The following is a 24,024-nucleotide window of genomic DNA, read 5'->3' as shown; positions in this document are numbered from 1 at the left end:
TCTTACGACTTAAAACAAAAAGAAAAAGCAAGAAAAGAAAAAGAACGGATTCTAGGTTAACCCATTGTGGACCTATTGATTTCCTCACAAGAAATTTGGGCGAGTCTGTTGGGTTGCAAGTGTTCTAAAATTGGACAGTGGGACAGCTCACACTCTACAATTTACCAAAACCATTGAATTGTGCACTTAAAACAGATGAATTGTTTTTCTTTAGAGGCTTTTGCCTTAGGGCATGTGCATTCACCAGAGAGAGAAGAGACAGAGACAGTGAGAGAGAAAGTGAAAAATCACCCCCCAGGGGGGATGGTCATGCCATAATCCCTTCTCCTCCCAGAATCTTGGGCCCACACACACATGCACCCGAAGTGAGTTTCAAGCCACCAGGCCTGAACTCGAACTGCAGTCAATCATATGGGAGTCCAGCAATGTAATCGCTATACCATCTGCTGGACCTGAAACAGACGAATTTGAAGACACATTAACTGTACCCTTAAAATGCACAGACTTTATAATACATCTAATTATAAAAAACTATTCACTTTTTTCTCATTTTAAATGTGGTTATTGTGTGTGCAGGCCCTGTAGTGCAGTGGTTAAGGGCTCCATGTCAGGAGCTGGATCCCACATAGCCAATAGTTGAAATCTCAGCTTAAAAATTCACCAGGCACCTGTGCGTGTGTGCTCAGAATCCTGACAAGATGGAGAAATGGAAAGAAAAGGATTACAAGGGCGAGCCGGTGAAGTGGGGTTAGGGCAGCTGGGCTCGCATGTGTGGTTCAAGGCTAAACCTGGCAGCTTTAGAAACACACTGGGCGCGTGTGCATGCATGCTCAAAATCCTGAGAGGAAGGAGGGAGAGCAGAGAGGAACTGCAGCATGAACACACTTCGTTGGGAGGTGCTTGCTCTCTCTCTCTCTCTCTCTCTCTCTCTCTCTCTTTCTTTCTCTCTCTCTCAAGCAGACACATTCTCTGGCAATAAAATAATTCGCTGTCCTTATTGCACAGGAGGCTTTTATTTGTCCTTTTGTGTGTATGACTCAGTAATTCTCAGATTAAAAAATCATACAGTGAAATGCCTGGTAACTGAGGCAGCTGGATCCCACATGGCCAGTTGTGTAGTTTGAGTCCCAGTCCTGGTGGCTTGAAAAACATGCCGGGTGTGTGTGTGTATGAGCCCAAAATCCCAAAAGGAGGGAGAAATGGAAGAGAGGGGATTGCGGTGTGACCACTTCCTCCGAGGGAGTGCTTTCTCATCTTTCTCCTCTCTGTCTCTCTGGCAAGCGAAGGTGCCCTCTGGCAAATTAAAAAAAAAAGACTACATACATTTATCCACATGTCTGTATGTCTGTGTTTCCATGTAAGTATGTGTACTTAATAATGCTTTGGATAAGACTTTTGCTTTTATTGCTACTTTAAAAATGAAATAAATTTTAAATAAGTTTGAAAATGAAATAAATATTACTCAAATTTTCAAAATGAAATTTAAATAATTTTACTCATAAGCAGTTTGTATTCTAATATTTCATTTTACCTTTGTTTTCTCTATTTAAATGAATATTCATCCACCTTCACACAGAACGCGTAGCAATATCGACAATTTTGCTGTTATTGTTAAGGGTGTAGTGAATATATAAAATAAACAAAAATAACTCCCAGGTCTCATTATCTAAAACCAACACTTATGAAAAGGCATAATCCGGGGCCAAATGGTGGCCCAGCACTAACTGTGATGCTCTAAGAAGCAGTCCCTTGTGGAAACGTTCCTGGTTCAAGTCCAGAGACCTCCTCAGGTACAAGCATACAGTTGCCTGTGATCTGGGGTGAGCTGATGGCTGGGGTGGATCTTAGCATCAGAACCTGATGAATCCTCCCTCCTCCCTCCCTCTCTCTCTATTTCTATACCTTATAGAAGAAATAACTAAACAAACAAACAAAGTAACATAATCAACTCAGCATTTCTCTGTATAGAAACAGAAAATTCCCCAAAGGGTCGATCTAACCTAACTTCGGTAAAGTTCCTGGTAGCATTTAAATGTTAGAAATTAAACTAAAAGTGTATCCTAAAATCAGTTTTAATAATAATTCTCTAAAGAGTCTCCCGGCAGCCTGGACAGAAATATAATTCTATCCTTCGTTAGCTATATTCCATCTAACCTTGGTTGAAAGGAAAAAGGAAGATACTTAAACACTTATTAACATCTGACAATACTTTACTATAACTATTTAGCAAGTTACTTCTGCTTTTTTTTCTTTGTTTATTTTATTAATGTCATGAGAGACAGTCAGACCAGCACTCTTAACAGGCTCTCACATCCCCACCCCCACCCCCACCCCCCGAGCCTTCCCAGCCAGCCAGGGGCGCAAGTATGTGATCACCCAGTGGGTACAAGTTGACCCAGGAACTGAACTCCAGTCTCCCAGGTGGCCTTCAGCACTGCAGAACAGCCTGCTACACTGCAGCTGGCCATGTTATTTTTAGAACAGGATTTAATATTGCAAATCTCTTCATGTAAAACAAAATTATTCTTATCTGTGTTTAAAAAATGCAGCATAGCCATTTGAAATATGAAAGGTCTATTTAATTTCCTCATTGAGTATGACACTGAAAGTAATTAATTTTTTTTTAAAGAATACATTTGAGAAATGAATTGACCAAATCAATGTACAGCTCACATTCAGTTAGACAGAGGATCTAGATTTTATCTTAGGACTTAAAACAAAAAGAAAAAGCAAGAAAAGAAAAAGAACGGATTCTAGGTTAACCCATTGTGGACCTATTGATTTCCTCACAAGAAATTTGGGCTCCTGATAACCCCCATCACAAAACCAGGTGCTAGCTAGTTTACCTGAAACATGAACTCAAAATGAATAACAACATTGTAATTTTTTTTTTTTTGGGAGGTTTTCGCTATAGGGTGTGTGCACTCGCCAGAGAGACAAAGAGACCGAATGTGAGAAATTACCCCCCAGGAGAGATAACCACACTACAATTTCTTCTCCTCTTTGCATCTCTTGGTATTTTGGGCACACCTGCACACATGCCTAGCATGAGCTTTAAGTTGCCAGGTCTGGGGCTTGAACTGTGATTGACTACGTGGAAGTCCAACAACGTTACCATTAAGGCAGCTGCTGGTTCCTACAAATCATTTTTTAAACTGAAATGAAGTGACTTCAGCAATCAGCAAAACTGAGGAAAGCTTCAATCCTAGCTGGTAAAGTGCAGTCATTCAGTTTTGACATCTCATGTGGCCACGCCGCAATCCCTTCTCTTCCCTTCTCCTCTTGGGATCTTGGGCACGCACGCACACGCACCTGGTGTGAGTTTAAGCCACCAGGTCCAGGACTCGAACCACGGTCGACTACATGGAAGTCCAGCGACATAGCCATTATGCTAACTGCTGGTCCCAATATTGTAAATTCTAACACTCAGAGACAGAAATAAAATTCAACAGGATACTTAGTTCTAAGTTTGGTATGTTTTTGTTTGTTTGTTTGTTTTCCCAACAGAACTGTACTGATTTCCATAGAAGACAGGAGTCTTTTAGTTGAAAACACTGAGAAGTGAAATGGTCATAGAAACTGGGACCTTGAAAAACCTTTGATATTAAGATAGGTGAGGTCCTGATTCAAACAGTATCTATGGGGAACCAGCAGTTAGCGTAATGGCTATGTCGCTGGACTCCCACGTAGTCGACCGCGGTTCGTGTCCCAGACCCGGTGGCTTAAAACTCACACTGGGCGTGTGTGCATGTGTGCCCAAGATCCCGAGAGGAGAATGGAGGAGAAGGGATTGTGGCGTGACCATCCCCCCCTGGGGGGTGATTTCTTGCTTTCTGTCTCTATGTCTCTCTCTGTCTGTCTGGCAAGCGCACGCACTCTATAGCGAAAATCTCTCCCAAAAAAAAGTATCTATGGAGGATTAGAGATGAGAAAATTCAGAAACAAGAAGCATATCCCTAAGATAGGAGCATAGCAAGGAAAAAGTACTTAGAACTACCAAGAACCCCCTGGAAGAGGTGGGTATTAGCTACAGAGTCCATGCTGATGTTTGAGTGTCAGAGTAGCACTGGCACAGCTGAGTTCCCAAATTCATATTTTGAAGCCCTAGTTCCCCATACCTCAGAACATGTATTGTTATTTAAAGATAAGACCGGTTTAAAGAGGATTAAGTAAAAAATGGGGTTGTGAGGGTAAGTCCTAATTGCAAGTTGACTGATGTCTAATAAACAGAGGGTTTCAGGGACACAGAGACACAAAAGACGCATGCAAAAAGAGGAAGAACCAAGCAAAGACCAGCAAGGAGGCACCATCTGCAAGCTAAGGAGAGTCCTCAAGAGAAACCAACCCTGCCAACCCCTTGATCCCAAACCTCCAGCCTCCAGACTGTGAGAAATAAGTTTATACCATTTAGGCCAGTCAGTCAGGGGTATATTGTGGCAGTCCAGGAAAACTCCTACAAACAAAGAGCATAAACAGACAGGGACACAAGGCTTCTGGTGCCTGGTTTGAACCCTGTGCCTGCCCCTGCCCATCATCCTCCAGCTAACAGGGAGACCAGGGCACGCCCCAATCTGTCATCATCAATGCCTCACCTAGAAAGTAGGACTGGAATTACGTCCTTTATAAAGTCATTGTGGATTCCAAAAAGATATGTATCAAAACTCCTAGCACGGTTCCTGGCCCACTGCTGGATGAATGAATGAATGGAATAAGATTGGTAATAATAGCAACAGTGAACATCCACTGAGGCTGATATGCACCAGGTGGTGCCAAGCCTTTCCAAGACTTGTTTTATGTAACCCCACTGTAAAAGTGGGATGTAGGAACTTTTAGTAGGTCTGCTTTACAGATGGGAAAATGGCAACGCAAAAGTCTCCAGCAGCCTGTTGAAGCCCACATAGCTCACAGATGACAGAGCTGGGATGGAAGCCCAGCTCTTCCTACTCTGCGTCCTGCACAGAAGAGACATAAATGAAAAACCAATTACAAAGCTGTTATGAGGTGTGAGCATAACCAGGATTTATGTTTCTAGTCTGTTTATGTGTTGGTGAGAGAAGAAATAGGAGACTTCCTAGATCAAGTCAAAATATAAGAATAAAAAGGATTTAGAAAAGCAATTACTCTGGCTGCCTATCTATATATTCAGATACAAATATTAATATAATTGGGGCCAGCAGATGGCATAAGTCCAGATGGTTATGTCTCTAGACTTCCAATGGCTGATCACAATTCGAGCCCCAGACCTGGTGCCTTACACATCACACCAGGGACCTGTACCCAAAATCACAAGAGGAGAATGGAGGAGAAGAGATTGTGGTGTGGCCATCCCCCCAGCGCAGTGATTTCTCACTTTCCCTCTTACTCTGTCTCTGTCTCTCTCCGATAAGTGCACGTACCCTAAGGCAAAAACCACTTTAAAAAATATTTATATGATCTACACAGAACATTCCAAGTAAAAATAGAAATTAATAAAAATGTAAGGAGCTGTACAGGGTCGTGACTTTAGGGAGAGCCTATATTTCATGAAGGCCAAGAGGAGTGCAGAAGGACAGCCCTGACTAGAGGCCAGATCGTGAAAGACCTGTGTCACACTAGGAGTGTGGCTCTCACTCCGAGGCTACTGGATGTCATCTATGAACATCTTTTTATCCCTAATTATAGGCAACGTAGAGAGTGAATCAGAGGAGGTTGAGACTAGAAGCAGGAAACAGGTGTCTACTGGACTAATTGAGGTGAGAGGTTACGAGGAGTAATTTTTAGTCACAGGAATAAAGAATGTGAGACAGATTAGAGAATGGTTTTATAAGTAACACTGTCAACATTTACAAGTATCTATGTCTCTGGGCTGTCGTCTCTTCCAGTCTCCTACAGTCCGGTTCAGAGACTGGTTGGATTGTAAGAGAATGAGAGCGAGGAGACACAGAACAACAGGAATCAAGATTTCAAATTCATGCCTAGGGTGGACCCGCATAGGAGGTGCAGGTTCAATTCCCAGGCCACTCTGAAAAGCCAGGTGTGGTAGCACATGCCTGTCATTACAGCTAGTGAGGAGGTTGAGGCAGGTGGATTACAAGCTGTGGTCACATGGACAACATAGCGAGACATGTCTGTAAGAACCAGGCATGGTGGTATGCACCTGTCACAGCTACTCAGGAGGCTGAAGGAAGAAGACTGTGGCATAGCAAAACTCTGTCTAAAAAGTCAACACACACACACACATACACACACACAAGCAATAACCAAAACCTCAAACATGGCACTAGGCAGGTAGATAACACTGATGAGAAGAGTGGGCTAGCAGTAAGCTGTAGCAAGTGCCAAGGACTGCAGAAAACTGGAGAAAGCAAGCCCCTTCCAAAGGGGTGGCCACGATTCAACTGATGCCAACCTGAAATGTGGGTTCAGTTACCAGATCTCCTAAATTTCCAAGAAGAGTCTAAAATCCTGGGCCAGCTCTTCCTATGGTGGTCAAGGCAACTGGATCTCACATGGTCGCCAGAGCAGTTAGATTCCCAGACCCGGTGGCTTGAAAAACACACTGGGCACATGTGTACACATGCCCAAAATCCCAAAAGGAGGGAGAAATGGAGGAGGATTGCAGCATGACCATCTCCCATGGGGGCGGTGCTTTCTCACTTCCTCTTTCTCTCCTCTCGCTCTTTCTGTTTCTCTCGAGTAAGCATGCATATCTTCTGGCAAATTTTTTAAAAATCTGAAATCTAGATTCTTATTTGAACCTTTTCTATTTTAAAGAGTTGGTAAATTGTTTCTCTAGCAAATAACATGTATGTGGAACTTGTGTATGTGTCTTCTCTGTGTGGCGTAATATTTAAAAGCATAGGTTTGGAGTCAAAGGGAATTGGGCTACCTCTGCTCACTAAGTTGCAGGACTTCAGGTTAGTACTTGCTCACCCTGGACTTCTGCTTCTGCACTCATGGGATGGAGTTAATGCCTATAATGTATGTTCCCTAAGAGGTATAAATGCAAAAATCTATACAAAGCACTTGACACAGTGACTCTCCAAGAGTTAAGTGTCCAATAAGAAGCAGCTACCATTACAACATCATTCCCATATATAATTCCCAATATATATTGGGTCATCGGGAAAGTCATGACGTGTTTTTGCATAGGAAAATGTAGTTTACGTTATTTCTTGGGAACAATGTGAATGTAGATGGTGATGTTACTAACATTGGAAAATGTGGGTGAAGTTCCCAAAGAAGGGTTATGAGATCAGCTCTGAGGCTGTTGGGGTGAGGAGCTTTCAGGGTGGCTCAGTCGTCAGTTGATTATATAGATCTGGTGTTCAGGAGAGAGGGGTGAGCCAGGGGACATGGACTGGAAGTCACATGCACACGAGTGAATTCCTAGGCATAGATGCTACCGCTCGGGACATGTGAACAGAGTGAAAATAAAGGTCAGAGCCGGAACTCTGGATGACTGTAACACCCAGGAGTGTGAAGAAGAGGAAGCTGAGAGCGTGTCTATCAGCATAACTCTCTCATTCTGCAACTCCCAGTGCATTTCCCCATCTCCTTCCTACAACCGACCACACTCTGTCCTCCCCTGTAAGTGGCCTCTGATTTCCTTAAGATCAGGAAATGTAGCTTCTTTGTGTTTGTATCCTCGTCATGTAACTCAGAGCCTGGAAACTGGTCAACATTTGAAAAGAAACAGATGGACAGATGGACTGAGTGATGAAGATGTGGACAGACAGCAAATTTCAAGAGAAATAGGATGAAAACCAGAAGGAAAAGGTTTTGCTGGAAACAACAAAAGGAATAATGGCAAGAACGTCACTGACCCTCCCCTGCTCACATGCTGCCAGGTAAGGGACCACAAAGCAAGCTGGCCCAGTTGAGGTCATCCTACTACTAGGTCAGCTAGCCTACTACTAGGTGGCCAGTGACATCTGAATTAGTCTAAATTGCCAGCCCACAAGGATCATGAGCTAAATAGATGGGAGTTGCTTAACCACTAAGTTTGGGGATGGTTTGTTATACCCATAGATGTGATAAAATATCACTGGACAAAATTCAACACGTGCTCATTAGCTCATTATCTTAAGAAAAACAGAAAAATACTCAGAAAACTAAAAGATAAGTTCTTCCATCTAAAATAATGTATATTAAAAGGCTTAGACATAGTACCACATTTAATTATGAAATAATGAGCATTTCTCCCATAAGAGGTCTACCCTCATAAGACATAGATTTAGTATTTCATTGGAGGTTCTATATATGCCACAGAGAAACTTTTAAAAATGAAAAGCAGGGAACCAGCAGTTAGCATAATGGCTATGTCGCTGGACTCCCACGTAGTCGACCGCAGTTCGTGTCCCAGACCCGGTGGCTTAAAACTCACGCCGGGCACGTGTGCGTGCATGCCCAAGATCCCGAGAGGAGAATGGAGGAGAAGGGATTGCGGCGTGACCATCCCCCCTGGGGGGTGATTTCTCGCTTTCTGTCTCTATGTCTCTCTCTGTCTGTCTGGCGAGCGCACGCGCCCTACAGTGAAAAATCTCTCCAAAAAAAAAAAATGAAAAGCATAACAGATAGACAGGACTTAATATTCGCCAGTCTACGGCTGTAGACAAATCAAATCCAAAGGAATCTACAATACAAATTATGGGAAAATATTCTATTGGGTTGTTGGAAAAATACAAAAATACATCATATTTTTCTGACAACCCAATATATCTTGATCTGGGTAGCTGTTACATGGATACTATATATATATATATATATATCTTTGTATATATACACCCATATGTTTACCCACATGCACACCCATATACATGTGCAATGTGATCAAATTTTACCTTTAAGCTTTGTGAATTTTAATGTGAGTGAATTATAATTAACTAAATAAAATAAAGTATAAAAAAGGAAAAAGTATTATGGGAACTAGTCCAGCCATGGTAGTGCATGCTGACTGGTGCTGCTGTCCCATAGGCTGAGACTACATGAGAGATCCAAATTCGATTCCCTGCCCTCCCTGAAAGTCAGACATGATGTCACATGCCTGCCTGTGGTCCCAGCTACTTCGGAGACTGGGACAGAAGGGCTTTGACACAGAAAGAACTTCTAAAAAAATTTTAAAAAGAAATAATTTATGGGAACGAACAAGTAAATTAGCAAACTATCAAGATACAAAGTCAATATATGAGAATTGGTTGTGTTTATGATTATAAATAATAAGCAACTGGAGGGGCCAGCAGGTGGCATGATGTTTAAGGCTCTGGAATCCCATGTGTCTGACCATGGTTTGAGTCCTGGACCCAGAGGTTTGAAACTCAGGCTGGGCACATGTGTGTGAATGCCCAAAATCCTGAGAAGAGAATAGAAGTGAAGGGACTGCAGACTAGTCATCCTCCTTAGGGGGTGATTTCTCTCTTTCTCTCTTTCTGCTTCTCCCTGTCTCTCTGGTGAGCACATGTGCCCCATGGCAAAAATCTCTCAAAAAAATAAAATGTAAATAAATAAATAAGCAACTGGGAATTTAAAAAATTATAAATAGCATTTAAATATTATCAAAAAGCATAAAGTAGGAATAAATTAAATAAAAGATATGTGAAAGATCTCTACATAGAAAACTATCAAACATTGCTTGGAGAAATAAAAAACAAAAATTCAAAATATATGAATGGTTATAACTATATTAAATTCTAATTTTCAAAACTGCGTCAGCAGTCAAGTGACTACTTCTTGTTTGTTTCAGCTTCCTCATTTGTTAAAAACAAAAATAAACAGACAATACATATCAAGTAGTTATAACTGTATCAGGAAAGAGAAGGAAAAGGAATTGCAGTTTTAAAGTAACAGCAAATACTGGGTTCTTACTATACACCAGATACCGTGCTGAGAAATGCATATCTATCATCTTTTATTTATCATAACCACTGGCCCAGGCTGTCGAAATGGGATCAAAGTGTGTGGCATCAGCCCTGAGTGTGGTGACAATTCAGAAGAGCGTAGGACCATTGTGGGGGGAGTGTGGGTTTTATGCTAGACCTCAAAGAATGCCTATGATCCTGCTTGGCACACAGGAAGAGGAGTGCTGTTAGAATCAGAGAAGTGGTTTTGGCTGATGTTTATGGAAAACTTAACAGGGATCACATTTGTTCTGGTTCCAAAAAAGCAGACAGTTATATGGGAGTAAGAGAAGGCAGAATATCAAGGCGAATCAATTACAAAACCATCAGACGTAAAAGACCCATTAGGATTACATTCAAAATGTGACTTTTAGCTCTTTTTTTTTTTTTTTTTTTTTTTTTTTGTAGAGGTTTTTGCTATAGGGCATATGCGCTCGCCAGACAGACAGAGAGACAGAGAGACAGAAAGCGAGAAATCACCCCTGGGGGAATGGCCACGCCGCAATCCCTTCTCCTCCATTCTCCTCTCAGGATCTTGGGCACGCATGCACATGCACCCAGCATGAGTTTAAGCCACCGAGTCCAGGACTCGAACCATGGTTGACTACATGGGAATCCAGTGACATAGCCATTACGCCACCTGCTGGTCTGGACTTTTAACTCTTAAGAAAATCCATTTTGGAGATTTAAAACATGTAAAGGAATTTTTCCTTGTAGGACATAAAGGTGAATTTGGACCTTAAATAGGAAAATGAAAAATAAAAAATAGAAAACTGTTCCATCATCTTTTTCCCAGTTTAGACTAAGTAGATAAAAGAGCAGAAGAAAAAAAAATACATCAAGTATATAGTTATATACGCAAAAATAACTGGCTATTGACAATGGAAATGTGGAGGTTTAGTCAGAAGTCCTGCATTATCTTTAGGTATTTATTTATCTAATCTATACTAGTTCAGACCAACTGTGTGTCACGCATTGCTTCAAGATCATGTTTTAGGGAGAAAAACAGAAAGATAAGCAAGTAAATAGCTCCACCAGCTAGAGATAAGATGCTATTGAAGCAGGTGAGGGTGGAGGATGATGGGCTGTGTTAAATACTGCAGTCAAGGATACCTCAACGACACAGGAGGGGGGTCACGTGAATGAAGGTCCAAAGGTAGGCTTCCAGCAAAGGCAGTGTCATTAGGAGTGTCAGCACCCCAAGTGGCACTGACTCTAGGTGAATGTCACCCCCTGGAGGACAGTTTTCAAGCCCTTGGTGAGTTTAAAGAACATTAAGAAGCCAGTGGCTGGCGAGAAGACGGAAGAGCCAACAGTAGCCTGAAATGAGGTTGGAGAGGCAGCCAGGGACCTGTTGGCCCTGGACCCACTTTGGATGGGAAATCAGCAGAGCTCTAAGAGACAGGGAATGAAAGCACATCATCTACACTTCAGACGGATCACTTTTTTTATCCTCCCCTCTCAAAGATGCTCTCCACAGACAGCACCCTCCAAACATCAGGTTGTCTACAACTTGACGAAAGCTGGCTTCTCTGTTCCATGACCTTCTCTTACAACTGAACCATCCACTACTCTCTACCTCCACTGTCACCATCCTACATCACTCCATCCTTGCAGCTCACCCAAGTTACTCTAACAGATTCCTGGCAGGTCTCTCCTGATCCTCTCTCTCAATCTATTCTTCCGCCTTAGCCACAGTAATTGCACCTCAATACTAAAATTTCTTCTTTCCTCTGTAAAACCCATTCATGGAGCTCTCCCTCATATTCTTGGGTCAAGTCCAGTCCCTTTAGCATGGTGTTTAAAGGTCTCCTGAGTTGACTCCCACGTCTCTCTCTAGCCTTACGCATTCCCCCGAAACGTGCTACATTACAGCTTTGCTGAACCTTATTTCGTTCCTCAAATATGCCACTCTCTTCCTCCCTGCCTGGCTTCACATATGCTGTTTATTCTCTCTTCCTGGAAGACACCTCCCTCTGCCTGCTGCTCGAACTTGTTCATCTGGTTGCTCCCTCTTCTCCAGGTCTGTTTCACCATCACTTCCCTTGGAACACTTCCTGACTTTCCCTCCGGCCTCCAGTGCAAGTGGCCTCTCTTTCCTACTGCCCTATCGCCCCAGGAGGGCCCTGCTGTGTCCCTGACCACACCATCTACGCTGTCTCACACGACCACTATTCCTTAAGACCCAAAAGGCTAGCGCCCCAGCTTCGTTGTTCATTACTGACTCATGTGCGATTAACACAGTAACTGCCGCACAGTAGGTAATTCATTTACAGTAGGTAAATGACTACGTGTTTCAGTAAATACATCATGCCACATTTCTATGATAGAATAAAATGCAGTCGTTAACAGCAATTCTTAGAACAAAAATTAACGGTAGAAGAGAGCATTCAAAGCACATTACTCAGTAGGAGAAGCTCATTACAAAAGAGAATGCACAGTAAGACCCAAGGTTAGTTTTCAAAGAAGGGCATTTAAAAGAGAGACCTCAAGGATCGTCACCTAAAATATAAGGTGGTTTTTCTCTTGGGGATGGGACTATAATTGTTTTGTTGTAGATGTTGCTTTTTTTTCCCCCCTTAGAGTTCATTTGAGCACAGATTTCTTTGGACATCAGGAGGGAAATAATAAACAGTATTCGAAGTGTATATAAAGCCCTGGGCTATCCCAGCACAGGGAGGCATGGTCACCGGCAGCAGAGGTGGCCAGCAGCGAGCAGGGAACCCCACGTGAATATCCTGAGTCATGTTGACCGGAAGCAGTACTGAGCATGGCATGTTTGGAAGTTGAAAGGAAGGAAGGGATTCTGCAAATGCTAAGCTCTCATATCAATGCCAATCAAAAGAAGGCGGGAAAGTACCCCCACCTCCTGCAAAATGAGCTGTACTAAGGAGAAGCTAAGTGTCTTTAGCTGCCTTTTATCAGCATGATAGTCACAGGAGATGAAATTAGGTGGAAAACAGAATCAGAGAAAAGTTTACTGAACCAAAAATAAAATATGTCAAAGTAATTAACAAAACATTCATTTACTTGAAGTTTAGCTTGTTCAACACTGTCGTCAGCCTGGTCTCTCTGCCTGTCCCCTACCTTAGGTGCTCACGGGAGTCAGAGCCTAGAACTGAACAGTGTGGAATAAGGCCCACAACTGCATACAGTGCTCTGTTCCAGGTTAGACAAAGACTTCACTCTAGCTTTCTCTGGTGGTCTAAAGGGTATGTGGGGTCAGCAGGAGGCATGGTGGTTAAAGTGCTGGATCCCACATGGCTGACTCTGCAGTTCAAGTCCTAGACCCAGAAGTCTGAAAATGTGTGTACGAGTGCCCAAAATCATAAGAGGAGAATGGAGAAGAAGGGACTGCAGCATGGCCATCCTCCCCGGGGTAGAAGGAGGGGGAATTTCTCATTTTCCCTCTCTCTCTCTCTCTCTCTCTGTCCCTGGTGAGGGCACAAACCCACAAACCTTATAGCAAAAAAATATTAAAAAAAAAAAAAGAAAGAAAGAAAAAGAAAAAGAAGAAGAATGATATGTATAAGACGGCAAATTCTGCATCAGGGAAAATTAACCATTTTATTTATTTCTAAGATATTTGTGTTCCTGTTGTGAAAGGATTTTTGTTGCATATGAGAACAATGATATGAACACACTGCTCCTGGTATAAAGAAGTAAGCTTTAACAAACAGGCCCCCTCTCACAAATGTCAACTAGATCTGAACTCCAGGCCTAAAATATAAGTAACGACCTCAGGTCTCTGGAAGGTGAACCAAATAGGCCATTTGGGGAGGCGAGTCAAAATACGGAAGCAGCAGCCAGTGTGTGGTGTTCTGCACCCAGGCAGCTCTGCCCCAGGGCTGCCAAGCTGGGACTGGTCTAAGATGCCAGTGCTGAGGCTCATCTCTGTTCAGAGGATCCCAGGAAGGAATCTGAGACAGGCACAACATGAGGAGGGGGTCAGTCCTGGGGAAAAAAAGAAAGCCAGAGAAGGGGACCCCTAGTTCTGCATAGGAACCCTGTCCAAGTCCCTGTCCCACCCCTAAACAGTGCATGAATGGGGCACTGAAGCACCCCCTCTCTGCTGGCATTCTGAGTTTGCAATGAGTCACACCGATGTGATCTGCCTGTTGACTTTCAGGAGCATTGGTGAATGCATCCGGGCTCTCCATACTAAATGCTATTGCTGGGACAGTTTCGAGTGTTCATTCACTCATTCAGCAAATGTCTCACACGCACTTAAGTGCTAGATGCCCTAAGGGATATAGAAACATTTAGCACTGCTGGGCTCAGTAACCTTAGAGCCCTGGGGTAGCAGATGTGCATCCAAATAACCATTAGGAGCAGGGTGTGATGGGGGCCTGCACGGACAGCAGCCTCGGACAAACCTGGGTGGGATCCTGGGTCCATCAGGACCTTCGAGCCTCAGGATTCACCTGTAAGATGGCATAGTCATATCTACTCTGCACAACAGTCACAGGGATGAAATGGTGACATTTATTAATCCTTGCTCTCTGCTAGGCATGGTTCCAAGCAATGTATATGCATAGTTTATCTAATCCTTGTAGCAACCCCAGTACTTGGGTACTAATACTACCTTCATTGTATAGATGGGGGAAATGAGCCATAGAAAATGTAAAAGGTGGTGTAGTGGTTTAGGCACTGAATTCCCACATGGCTGACCGCAGTTCAAGTCCTGGACCCAGCGGCTTGAAAATCACACCAGGTTCGTGTCCATATGTGTGCCCAAAATCCCAGGAGGAGAATAGAAGAGAAGGGATTCAGAGTGACCATACCCCCGGGGCGGGGGGGTCAGTTCTCACTTTCCCACTCTCTGTCTCTCTCTCTCGCTCTGGTGAGTGCATGTGCCCTATGGCAAAAACCTTAAAAAAAGAAAAAAGAAAGAAAGAAAACATAACTTGCCCAAGCTACCAGTAATAAGAGATAAAACACACCCTCAAACTCAAGCAGCAAAATCCACTAGAGCTTCAGCTTTTAACTGCAAAACTAGGCTGAAAAACAACATTAACGTGACAAATGTGGGCCGGCGGGTGGTGTGGTGGTTAAAGGCGCTGGACTCCCACATGGCCAACCACAGTTTGAGTCCCAGATTTGGCATCTTGCTTTCTCACTTTCTCTCTCTCTCTCACTCTGTTTCTCTCTGGTCAAACTGAAAAATAATGATAATAAAAAAAATAAGTAATTCTAAAAAAAAAAAAAAGTGACAAACGCAGTGTTTTGCACATAGTAGGCCCTCAATAAACAGCATATAACACTATTACTGTTACTTTTACTGCTGATGCTATCATGGTTACTATAAGCTGTAAGAAAGAAACAACATTGTTGAGGTTCAAGACGCATACCTGACTTTTTAAAGCTAAAAATTTATAGGAATGCTAAGTAATTATCATGCTCAGACATGAACACACACTTTAAGAATTTGAAATATGGGGCCAGTGGGTGATGTAGTGGTTAAGGGGCTGAATCCCATGTAGCCGAGTGCATGGTTTGAGTCCCAAATCCGGCAGCTTAAAAAATTCTGGGCATGTGTGCATGTATGTCCAAAATCCCAGGAAGAAAGTGGAAGCGAAGGGATTGTGATGCAGTCATTCCCCTGGGGGGTGATTTCTTATTTTCCCTCAGTCTCTCTCCAGCAAGTGCACACACCCTATGGCAAAAACCTAATAAATAAATAAATAAATAAAAAGAAATTGAAATATGTGTTTATTTCTTAGGTATATCCTACCTCTTTTAAAAAAGGAAAATATCAACAGATTATTATTTATTTATTCATTTCTTTATCAGACTGTAACTTCTAACTGCCACCTGCCAGCACTAAACTGGGCATCAGAAAGGTTCCCAAAGGCAGGCCAGGAGTGGACGCTGCAGTAAGACACATGCTCCCACATGGGAAGGTCCTGGATTTGCATCCAGGGACCTCCCGTGCACAATGGGTACACGTGTGCATGCTCATAATCCATGCTTGCTGAGACTGGATCTCGGTCCTCTGTCCCTCCAACATCATGGAATAAATAAGTAGATAAGCCTTAAAGAAGGAAAAAAGAGAATGGTTCCCAAAGCAGAGCTAGAGTTAAGGCTGAGAGATAAGATCCTGCTCACTCACTAAAAGTGGAGCTGTGGTCCCCACTGCTAATGGAAAACAGCAGGCAAGCAAAATTGTTTACAAGATTTTTGTTCAAACAATCACAGAGAAACTGAGATTCTCATGTGAAAAGAAAGGAAAAAAAATAGAAAGAAAAATGGACATAGTTGTAAAACAAAACTGAATCAGCATGCACCAAAAAGAAACACACATTTACTCATACTTAATGTCTTAACACCTTACTTTGTTTCTAAAAGGTGAATCTATATCATGTGGAATGTCGAGGACCTCAGCTACTATGATTCCCAAGTGAAATAATTTAGGGGTAATGCCAAATTTCAAAAGAACGAAAAAAGCATTTTATTTGGGCCTGCTAATTTTATGAGAACATGTTGTATGTTTCTTATGTAAATATATGCAGTTTTATAGGATCCTAAGAGAGTGTTTTACCAAGAGCATATATATCAAGATGCTGAGAGAAAAAAAAAAAATTAAAAGTAACAAGATCCCAGAACAACATCACTCCTAAATCTTCACTGGGTAAGGTGCCCAGTTTCGGAACAATAAACAGTATCTCAGAGATCATTTGTATGACATGTGTTGTTGACTGCAAATCTCTTTAGGATGAAAAGCATTACCACTGAAATTTGGATTGGACAAAAGGACTTCTTTTGGGGGAGGGGGGCAGGTGGGGAGAGGTTTTTGCTAAAGGGTGCATGCACTTACCAGAGAGAGAGAGACAGAGAGACAGAAAGTGAGAAATCACCACCCAGGGGGGATAGCCACACCATGATCTCTTCTCATCCATTCTCCTCTCGGGATCTTGGGCATGCATGCACAAACGCCTGGCATGAGTTTAAGCCACCGAGTCTGGGACACGAACCACTGTGGGCTACATGGGAGTTTAGCGACATAGCCATTATGCCAACTGTTGGTCCCAACAAAAGGATCTCTATGGCTAGATTACTCAAGGCTACAAAATGCAGAGAAACAAAATAGTTTGGATAAACCCTTGGAGCTAGTTGCAATGGGATTTACCCCACAGGACCTTTGAAGTCGATGCAAATATTTAGACCCTAGGCCTTCCTTAGAGTTACTGAGAGGTTATGAAACTTTTCTCTGAAAACATTACTTGAAACAAGAGATGAATTCACTGACTCAACAAGGGGCTCTTAACAGTTGACTCAAAGACTTCAAGGAACAGGGTCTCTTCTAGATAATGTCATGCTACAAGGAAACACTGACTGGAAGAGAGAAAGTTGTGTGACCCACACGAGGTGACGACTGCTCTCAGTCGTCCTCATCCTCACAGTAGCTTGCATTTACTCATCACTTACTATTCGCTGAGCACACTGATAAGGGCTTTTTCTGTTCTTCAAACCAATTCATAAGCTGTGTAGCAATGTTATTGCCATTTTGTAAAGGAGGAAAATGAGCCTCAGAGAAGCAAAGAGCCTGTCAAAAGAGATGGGTCCAGACTTCAAAATGTAATGGAATCCTAAAACCCATGTTCATATCACTCCGATGTACTGCCTTGTGACTGGACCCAGACACAAGTCCGCTGATCTCTGTTCAGGCCAGAGGAGGACACCAAACCTCTACATTTGGCTTCAGGGATTTCCGAGTTATAAGATCTTCAAAGTCTGATAGTAAAATCTAACGTTGCAAATCCTATAGTTATGGGACAGGAAGGAGTGTGTCCCCACCCAGTTGTAATACCTACCTTCATAATTACAGTGCAAGAGCAGTTCATAAAAATTCTCTTACCAGTAGGTTTCACACTAGAAAATGTCTTTACATTATGTTTTGTATTTTTAATTTGTCAATGGGCATGTGCACTCATCAGAGAAAGGCAGGGGTGGGGAAGGAGAAAGCAGGACTGTCACAATCCTTTTTCCTCCATCTCTCCCTCTTTTTGGGATTCTGGACGTGCACATACACACATCGGGGTGTGCTTTTCAAACTGCTGGGTCTGAGACTTGAATCACAGTCGGCCATGTAAGGATCCAGCTGTCTTAACCACCACACCACTGGCCAACCCTACGCTAATGGGTTTAAATGCACTGGATAAAACAGCACTTCTTCAAACAGCGCATGCAGCCCCACATGCTCACTTTGGTTTCTGACCGCCATGTGCCTTCAGTAAAGGGCAGATACAGAAAGGGGATTCCATCCCCAGGTGCTCGGGGCAAGGTGGATGGTCACACCCGCAGAACTGGTAGAAGCCCTCAGCTGCTGGATGCTTCTATCCTTGTTGATTTCTTTTCATTCTTTATTAATTTTTGTGGTGTTCTACTTCAAATTCCCAGGGGTGAAGGACAAAAGTTGAGATGCTGAAGTCAAGATGAGGGCCGGGCAGTAGTGCTCAGGTTTTACTTACGCACGCATCTGAGCATATTCATACATTTAAATACTGGTAGGAAGTCAGCGTACATGTATATAGTTAGCCGTCCTTGAAATCAAAATGCATTTCGTTAGGGTTGGCAGGTAGTGTGGTGGTTAGGGGCGCTGGACTCCCACATGGTTGACCACAGTTCAGGTCCCAGACCTGGAGGCTTGTTTTCCCGCTCTCTCTTATCAAATTTAAAAAATAATAATAATGATAAATAGAATAAAATAAATCATTCTTTTCAAAACTGTATTTAGTTTAAAATCTTTTAATGATCTTGAAGTTCTAAACCACACATAAAGACAAAATCAGGGCACAGAGAAAATCTGTAAGGAGTAACACCAGGGTCTTACACGTCAGGACTGTGCTAAGTACTGGTCCCTACCCTCGGCTTCCGTGAATCTTCACCTCAACGCAGCAAGGAGGGCGGTGTGATTCTTCGATGCCTTCATAATTACAGAGTAAGGGAAGTTAATGCAAAGTCTGCAGATGTAGACGTAGACTCCACAGTTGCTATGCATATCCATTTTTAAGAAGTAAGACAAAGAAGATAGAAGAAAACCTCATGTGTGGGCCAATAGGTGGCATGGTGGTTAAGGTACTGGATTCCCCATGGCTGACTTTGCAATCTGAGTCCCAGACCCAGCAGCTTGAAAAATCATGTTGGGCTGCCCAAAATCCTGAGAGGAGGATGAAGGAGAAGGGACTGCAGCATAGCCATCCTTCCGGGAAAGGGAGCGGGATTGATCTCTCACTTTCCCTCTCTCTCTCTGTCTCTCTCCAGAGAGCATATACATCCTATGGCAAAATTCTAAAAAAAAGAAAAAGAAAGCACTCATGCGGCCCAGTCACAGCGTCTGTGCTGCTGAAATGCTGTGCTCAAAGGCTGGGACTGTATCAGAGACCAGGTTTGCTTCCCAGTCCAGCCTAAAGGCTGAGCGTGGTGGCAAGCACCTATAATCCCAGGGACTTAAGGGGTTGAGGTAAGAGAGGCTAGCCAGGCAGCAGAGTGAAACCCTGTCTAAGAAAGAGTGGGACACAGTGGTAGAGGCTGAGGCCAGAGGATCACAACATGGCAAAACCCGACAGAGAGAAAGAGGGAAGGGAAAGGAAGAGATCCCTTATGAGTTTTATCAGCTCCACCCTACTGTAACCAAATCTGAAACTACATTTTTCAAATAAGAAACTAGTGAAAGTTAAGTGAAAAAAATTCAAAGAAAAGACAGAAGGGCAAAACTCTCAGTGTAGAAGAGCGGACAGGTCCCGAAGGAGAGTGAGGGCGAGGCCTGCATGGCTGACTCTCCCTGCCTTACTTTGAACCTAGGAGAAGGCTAAAAAGAAGCAGGAGTCCAACAGACACTACTCAGAAAGGAATTCAACCCCCAAGGACCTGGCCCAGATCAGAAAGAGAAAGATCCTTGAAGGAAACAGGATGAAGATGAAAAGGACAGGAAGAGCCAGGATGTGGACGTGCAGTGTTGAAAGCACTATCCAGAGGGAAAACCCAGTTTTAACGGCTTTCTGGCCTGAGAGAAATTATTGTAAAAGGATTTCACTGTACTTAAAAAAAAAATTCTCACTTTTAAATAGCAGGGACAGATAGAAGTTTTAGAAACCCAAAGACTTCATATTTATTTTACTCATGATTATAGTTACAAAGATAATCTTTTTCTACTTTTCTTTTTGTTTGTTTTATTTTACTTTTTTTTAGAGATTTTTGCTGTAGGACACATGCGCTCACCAGAAAGACAGAGACAGAGAGACAGAGAGACAGAAAGCGAGAAATCACCCCCCCAGGGGGAGATGGCTACACCACAATCCCTTCTCCTCCGTTCTCTTCTTGGGATCTTGGGCATGCACACACACGCGCCTGGCATGAGATTAAGCCACCGGGTCCGGACTCAAACCATGGTAGGCTGCATGGGAGTCCAACGACATAGCCATTACGCCAACTGCTGGTCCCACAAAGATAATCTTTAAATGTAAATATAATGGGATCTATTTTAAGAAATATATTCAGAGACGCTACAGAACAATGGTTAGGAGTGCTAGAGCCATGCTGCCTGGGTTTCAGTTTCTGGAAATGTGTTATTACCCCCTTGTACCTCAGCTTCCTAATCTGGTCAATGGAAATATTATATAGTGTGTGCTTTATAGGATTATGGTAAAGATAAAATTAGTTAGCAGACATAACAAGTGATATCTAAGTGTCTCTGTAATTCAATTATTTACCAAATACTTACTAACTTCCTGCTAACATAAAATAAGATCTATCGTTGGGGTATTAGGGGTAGGCAAGGGCAAGAAAGTGAATAAAATACATTTCCCCTCTGCAAACAAGAACACAGAGTAGCAGCACTTTGGAATTGTCCAAGCTCTTTCATGAAAATCTCATCTGATCTCAGAATGATCCCGAAGCCCTTGACTGAAGGGCATGGCCTATACCCAGAGTTACTGCAACCAACTGATCAACTGATCGAGAGTGTGAAGGGCTTTGAAAAACTGCAAAGTGCTCTGGAGGCAAGTGAGAATCATGCTGTCTGCTCAGCCATCAGCCTGTGGTAAAGTTTCCAAGTTTTCCCTTTGCTTAAGAGAGTTGCACCTACAATGTATAAGAAGAGTAGGGGGTAGCAATCATCACGGCCACCACGTTCCTCCCAGCACACGCAGGTACAGGGGGCAGCTACGCAGGCCAGACAGCCCACGGTTGCCCCTGCCCAGGGGAGCAGGGGACTAGAATCTGCCCTTCCTTAGTTGATGGGTTCTTCAAGAGAAACAAAAAAGTATGCTTAATTGACAAAACAATGAAAAGCTATTTGCTACTGATATCGTGCATAGTAATGTCTTTGTCTTGACTGATATGCATGGTAATCGTGCTGTGAAAAGAAATGTTATACACTGTAAAGATATATGTGATTAAATGTGATATAAATAAATAAAATTTTTAAAAATAAAGAGTATGAGGTGCTGCCAGTCACAGATGCAGTCTTGGGGACCCCAAACACGGGTTATCTGGGAAGCCTCTGACCTCTTATCTACACAAATGCCATGCCCTGCCCTCCTCCAGCCTCTCGGCCAGGGGAAGTTCAGAGTAACGCTGAGTACAAAATGTTTCCTTCTGCACTCAATTCTACATTTAATCTCTGCAGAGGATGCCTCTATGCAGTTGTCACTGTCACCTCTGTGGATCAAGAGCTTACACGCTGGCTTTCAGGGAAAAAACCTCTAATATCATGTTATTCTTATGACATTAGAGCTTTAAAAGTAATCCCTTCCATAACATCCCTCCAAGCAGAAATAGGAACAAAACTTGCTCCAAGTACAAAATCATTCCTTGAACACCAGCTTTGATAGCTGTGATTATCTTTCTACTTCTTCAAGTGAAACCATTCTAACAGCAAAATTGTTCTTTAACCTAAAAATTGCCCTTGGCTAGCCACGGTGGTATAGTGGCAACACAATACTCTGCAATGCTGAGGCCACATAGGAAGGTCCCCAGTTCATGCCCTGAGGCCACCCTGTGCACACAGGGAGTGCTTGCCTGAGACCCTGACTGGCTGAGGCCAGGGTAGATGGTAGCATGAAGACCCTGTTGGGGCAGCTCTCCCCAACTCTGTCTCTTCTCACATGGAAGAAATAAACTTTTTTTAAAAGGTGACCCTAAAGATGTGCCTTCCAAGTGACTTGAATTTTTAAATTCACTCAAAAACAAAAGTAGACAACTTTACGCTGCAGTTTTTATGTGAGCTGATATGTAAAATCAAATAATTAAACAAAAATAGTAATCTAACAAGTGAAATAGCCATCCTCTCTGGGGGGTGATTTCTCATTTTCTGTCTCTGTCTCTTTGGTGAGCACAGGCACCCTGTAGCAAAAAATCTCTCTAAAAATAAATAAATAAATAAATAAATAAATAAAGCGACATCTATGTTTTATTTTATAAATGAAACAAAATGGAAGTTTTCTAGTTTAGAATTTTTTAGAAATACAAAGTTAATGAAATTAGCTTATGATTGAAAATAGCAAATGAAAGGTATTCCTGGAGTATAAATAATAATTACCTTCTGGACATTGGCAGGTGAATCCATTGAGACTGGAAATGCATGTTGCTCCATTTCTGCATGGATCCAGGATGCAATAGTCAATCTTGGACTGGCAAAGCTCTCCAGTATAGCCTGAATAAAACAAGATTTTTAAACATGTTATTCTAAAACAAATATGATCGTCTCCATGCACTAATGGACTCACCTAGCCCCTGTTCCAGAATGTAGCAACGCTGGATCAGTCTCCCAGTCACTCACCATCTAATCTACTTTTACAACTAGGCCAATCAGAGAGGGCTGGAGTCACAGCTCTAAAGCCATTACCCTGGGCCAGCAGGTGCTGTGGGGGTTAGGGCAGCCGGATACCACATAGTGTCACTACACAATTCAAGTCCCAGACCACATGGCTTGAAATATATGCCAGATGCACCTGTGTGCATGCCCAAATCCCGAGAGGGAAGGAAAAGGGATAGCAGCATGGTCATCTACACTGGGGGTGATTACTCATTTTCTCTATTCTCTCTCTCTCTCTTTCTCTCTCTCTCTCTCTCTCTCTCTGTCCCTCCCTCCCTCCCTCCCTCCCTCTCCTCACTCCCAGCAAGCCCATGCACCCTATAGAAAAACAAAAGAAGAACTAAAAAAAAAAAATTATTTGCAAAAGTCTTTATTGCAAAGACGGACTTCTCTGGGTTCTTCATTAAGTCTGAGTTTTATCTTGAAATACTAGTCAGAACCTTCAGAAGCTGAGACTGGATGCCACGAACCCCTTTTATAGCTCCCTTCTTACATCAAAATTTATAATATTCTGCTTGAACTAGCTGACATGATAGCCTAGGTCCTCACAATACCCAAATTAAAAAGCATTAGGAAAATATCTATAATATTTTTAAACTAGAATTCATCTGTGTTAATCTTATGTCCTAGCTCCTCACTGTAAATACAAAGAGACTGAGGCATAAATAATGTTACGCATATTAATATATTGTTCTGAATACTTACTTGCATCACAGTGAAGCAAGCTTCTCATAATGGATATGTGGATAGCCACATGGGATGGATATAGATAGTAACATAACCACACACATGTAAATCTACTGAAACACCTGTGCAGTCAAAAAACTTTAAGTAAATTACAGAAGTTTTTTTTTTTTTAAATTTTTGAAAACAAAGCCCTCCAGATACACAAAGTTAAAAAAATACATACTGTGTGGTTTCCTGCTAGGCTCTGCACGGTTCATGAAGAAAGTAAGGGACTTGGGTTACCTGGCCTGCCCAGATCAATGCCTCACCCCCTGCTATTCTCAGACCCAGGGAAGAGCAGGGTTGTCCACAGGTGCAATCAAGCGTGACCAACTACCTTATGTAGCACCTCCCCAGCTCAGTGCCTACACTCATCCGAGATAGAAAAACAAGAGAGAATACAGCATGGAGCTAAAGTACACTGCAGAAAAGCACACAGCTACAGAAGAGTACCCCAAAGAAGTAGGAAGAAGTTTGTCACCAGATGCCTAAAAACAAACAAAGAAAGCCTCAAGAAATATGAGAAAACTAGGAAGGGTACCTTCCTCAAAAAAACACAGTAACTCCTCATCAATAACGGATAAAACACAAGAAATTACAGAAGTG

At 42.6% G+C, this 24,024-nt stretch overlaps 1 protein-coding gene across 1 annotated transcript in view; it reads right to left on the bottom strand.

The window, feature by feature from the left end:
* The window catches only part of DNER (delta/notch like EGF repeat containing), a 234,775-nt gene that overhangs the window by 98,087 nt on the left and 112,664 nt on the right, over positions 1 to 24,024 (bottom strand). The window contains exon 7 of the mRNA XM_006141980.1: positions 22,417 to 22,530. Coding sequence (XP_006142042.1) covers positions 22,417 to 22,530 — 114 coding nt within the window. The remainder of the gene's footprint in view (positions 1 to 22,416; positions 22,531 to 24,024) is intronic.

The sequence above is a fragment of the Tupaia chinensis genome, unplaced genomic scaffold (assembly GCF_000334495.1).
Source record: "Tupaia chinensis unplaced genomic scaffold, TupChi_1.0 Scaffold000066_1, whole genome shotgun sequence".
Taxonomy (NCBI): domain Eukaryota; kingdom Metazoa; phylum Chordata; class Mammalia; order Scandentia; family Tupaiidae; genus Tupaia; species Tupaia belangeri.
Note: the sequence above shows the minus strand (reverse complement) of the source record. Positions and strands in the feature narration are given on the sequence as shown.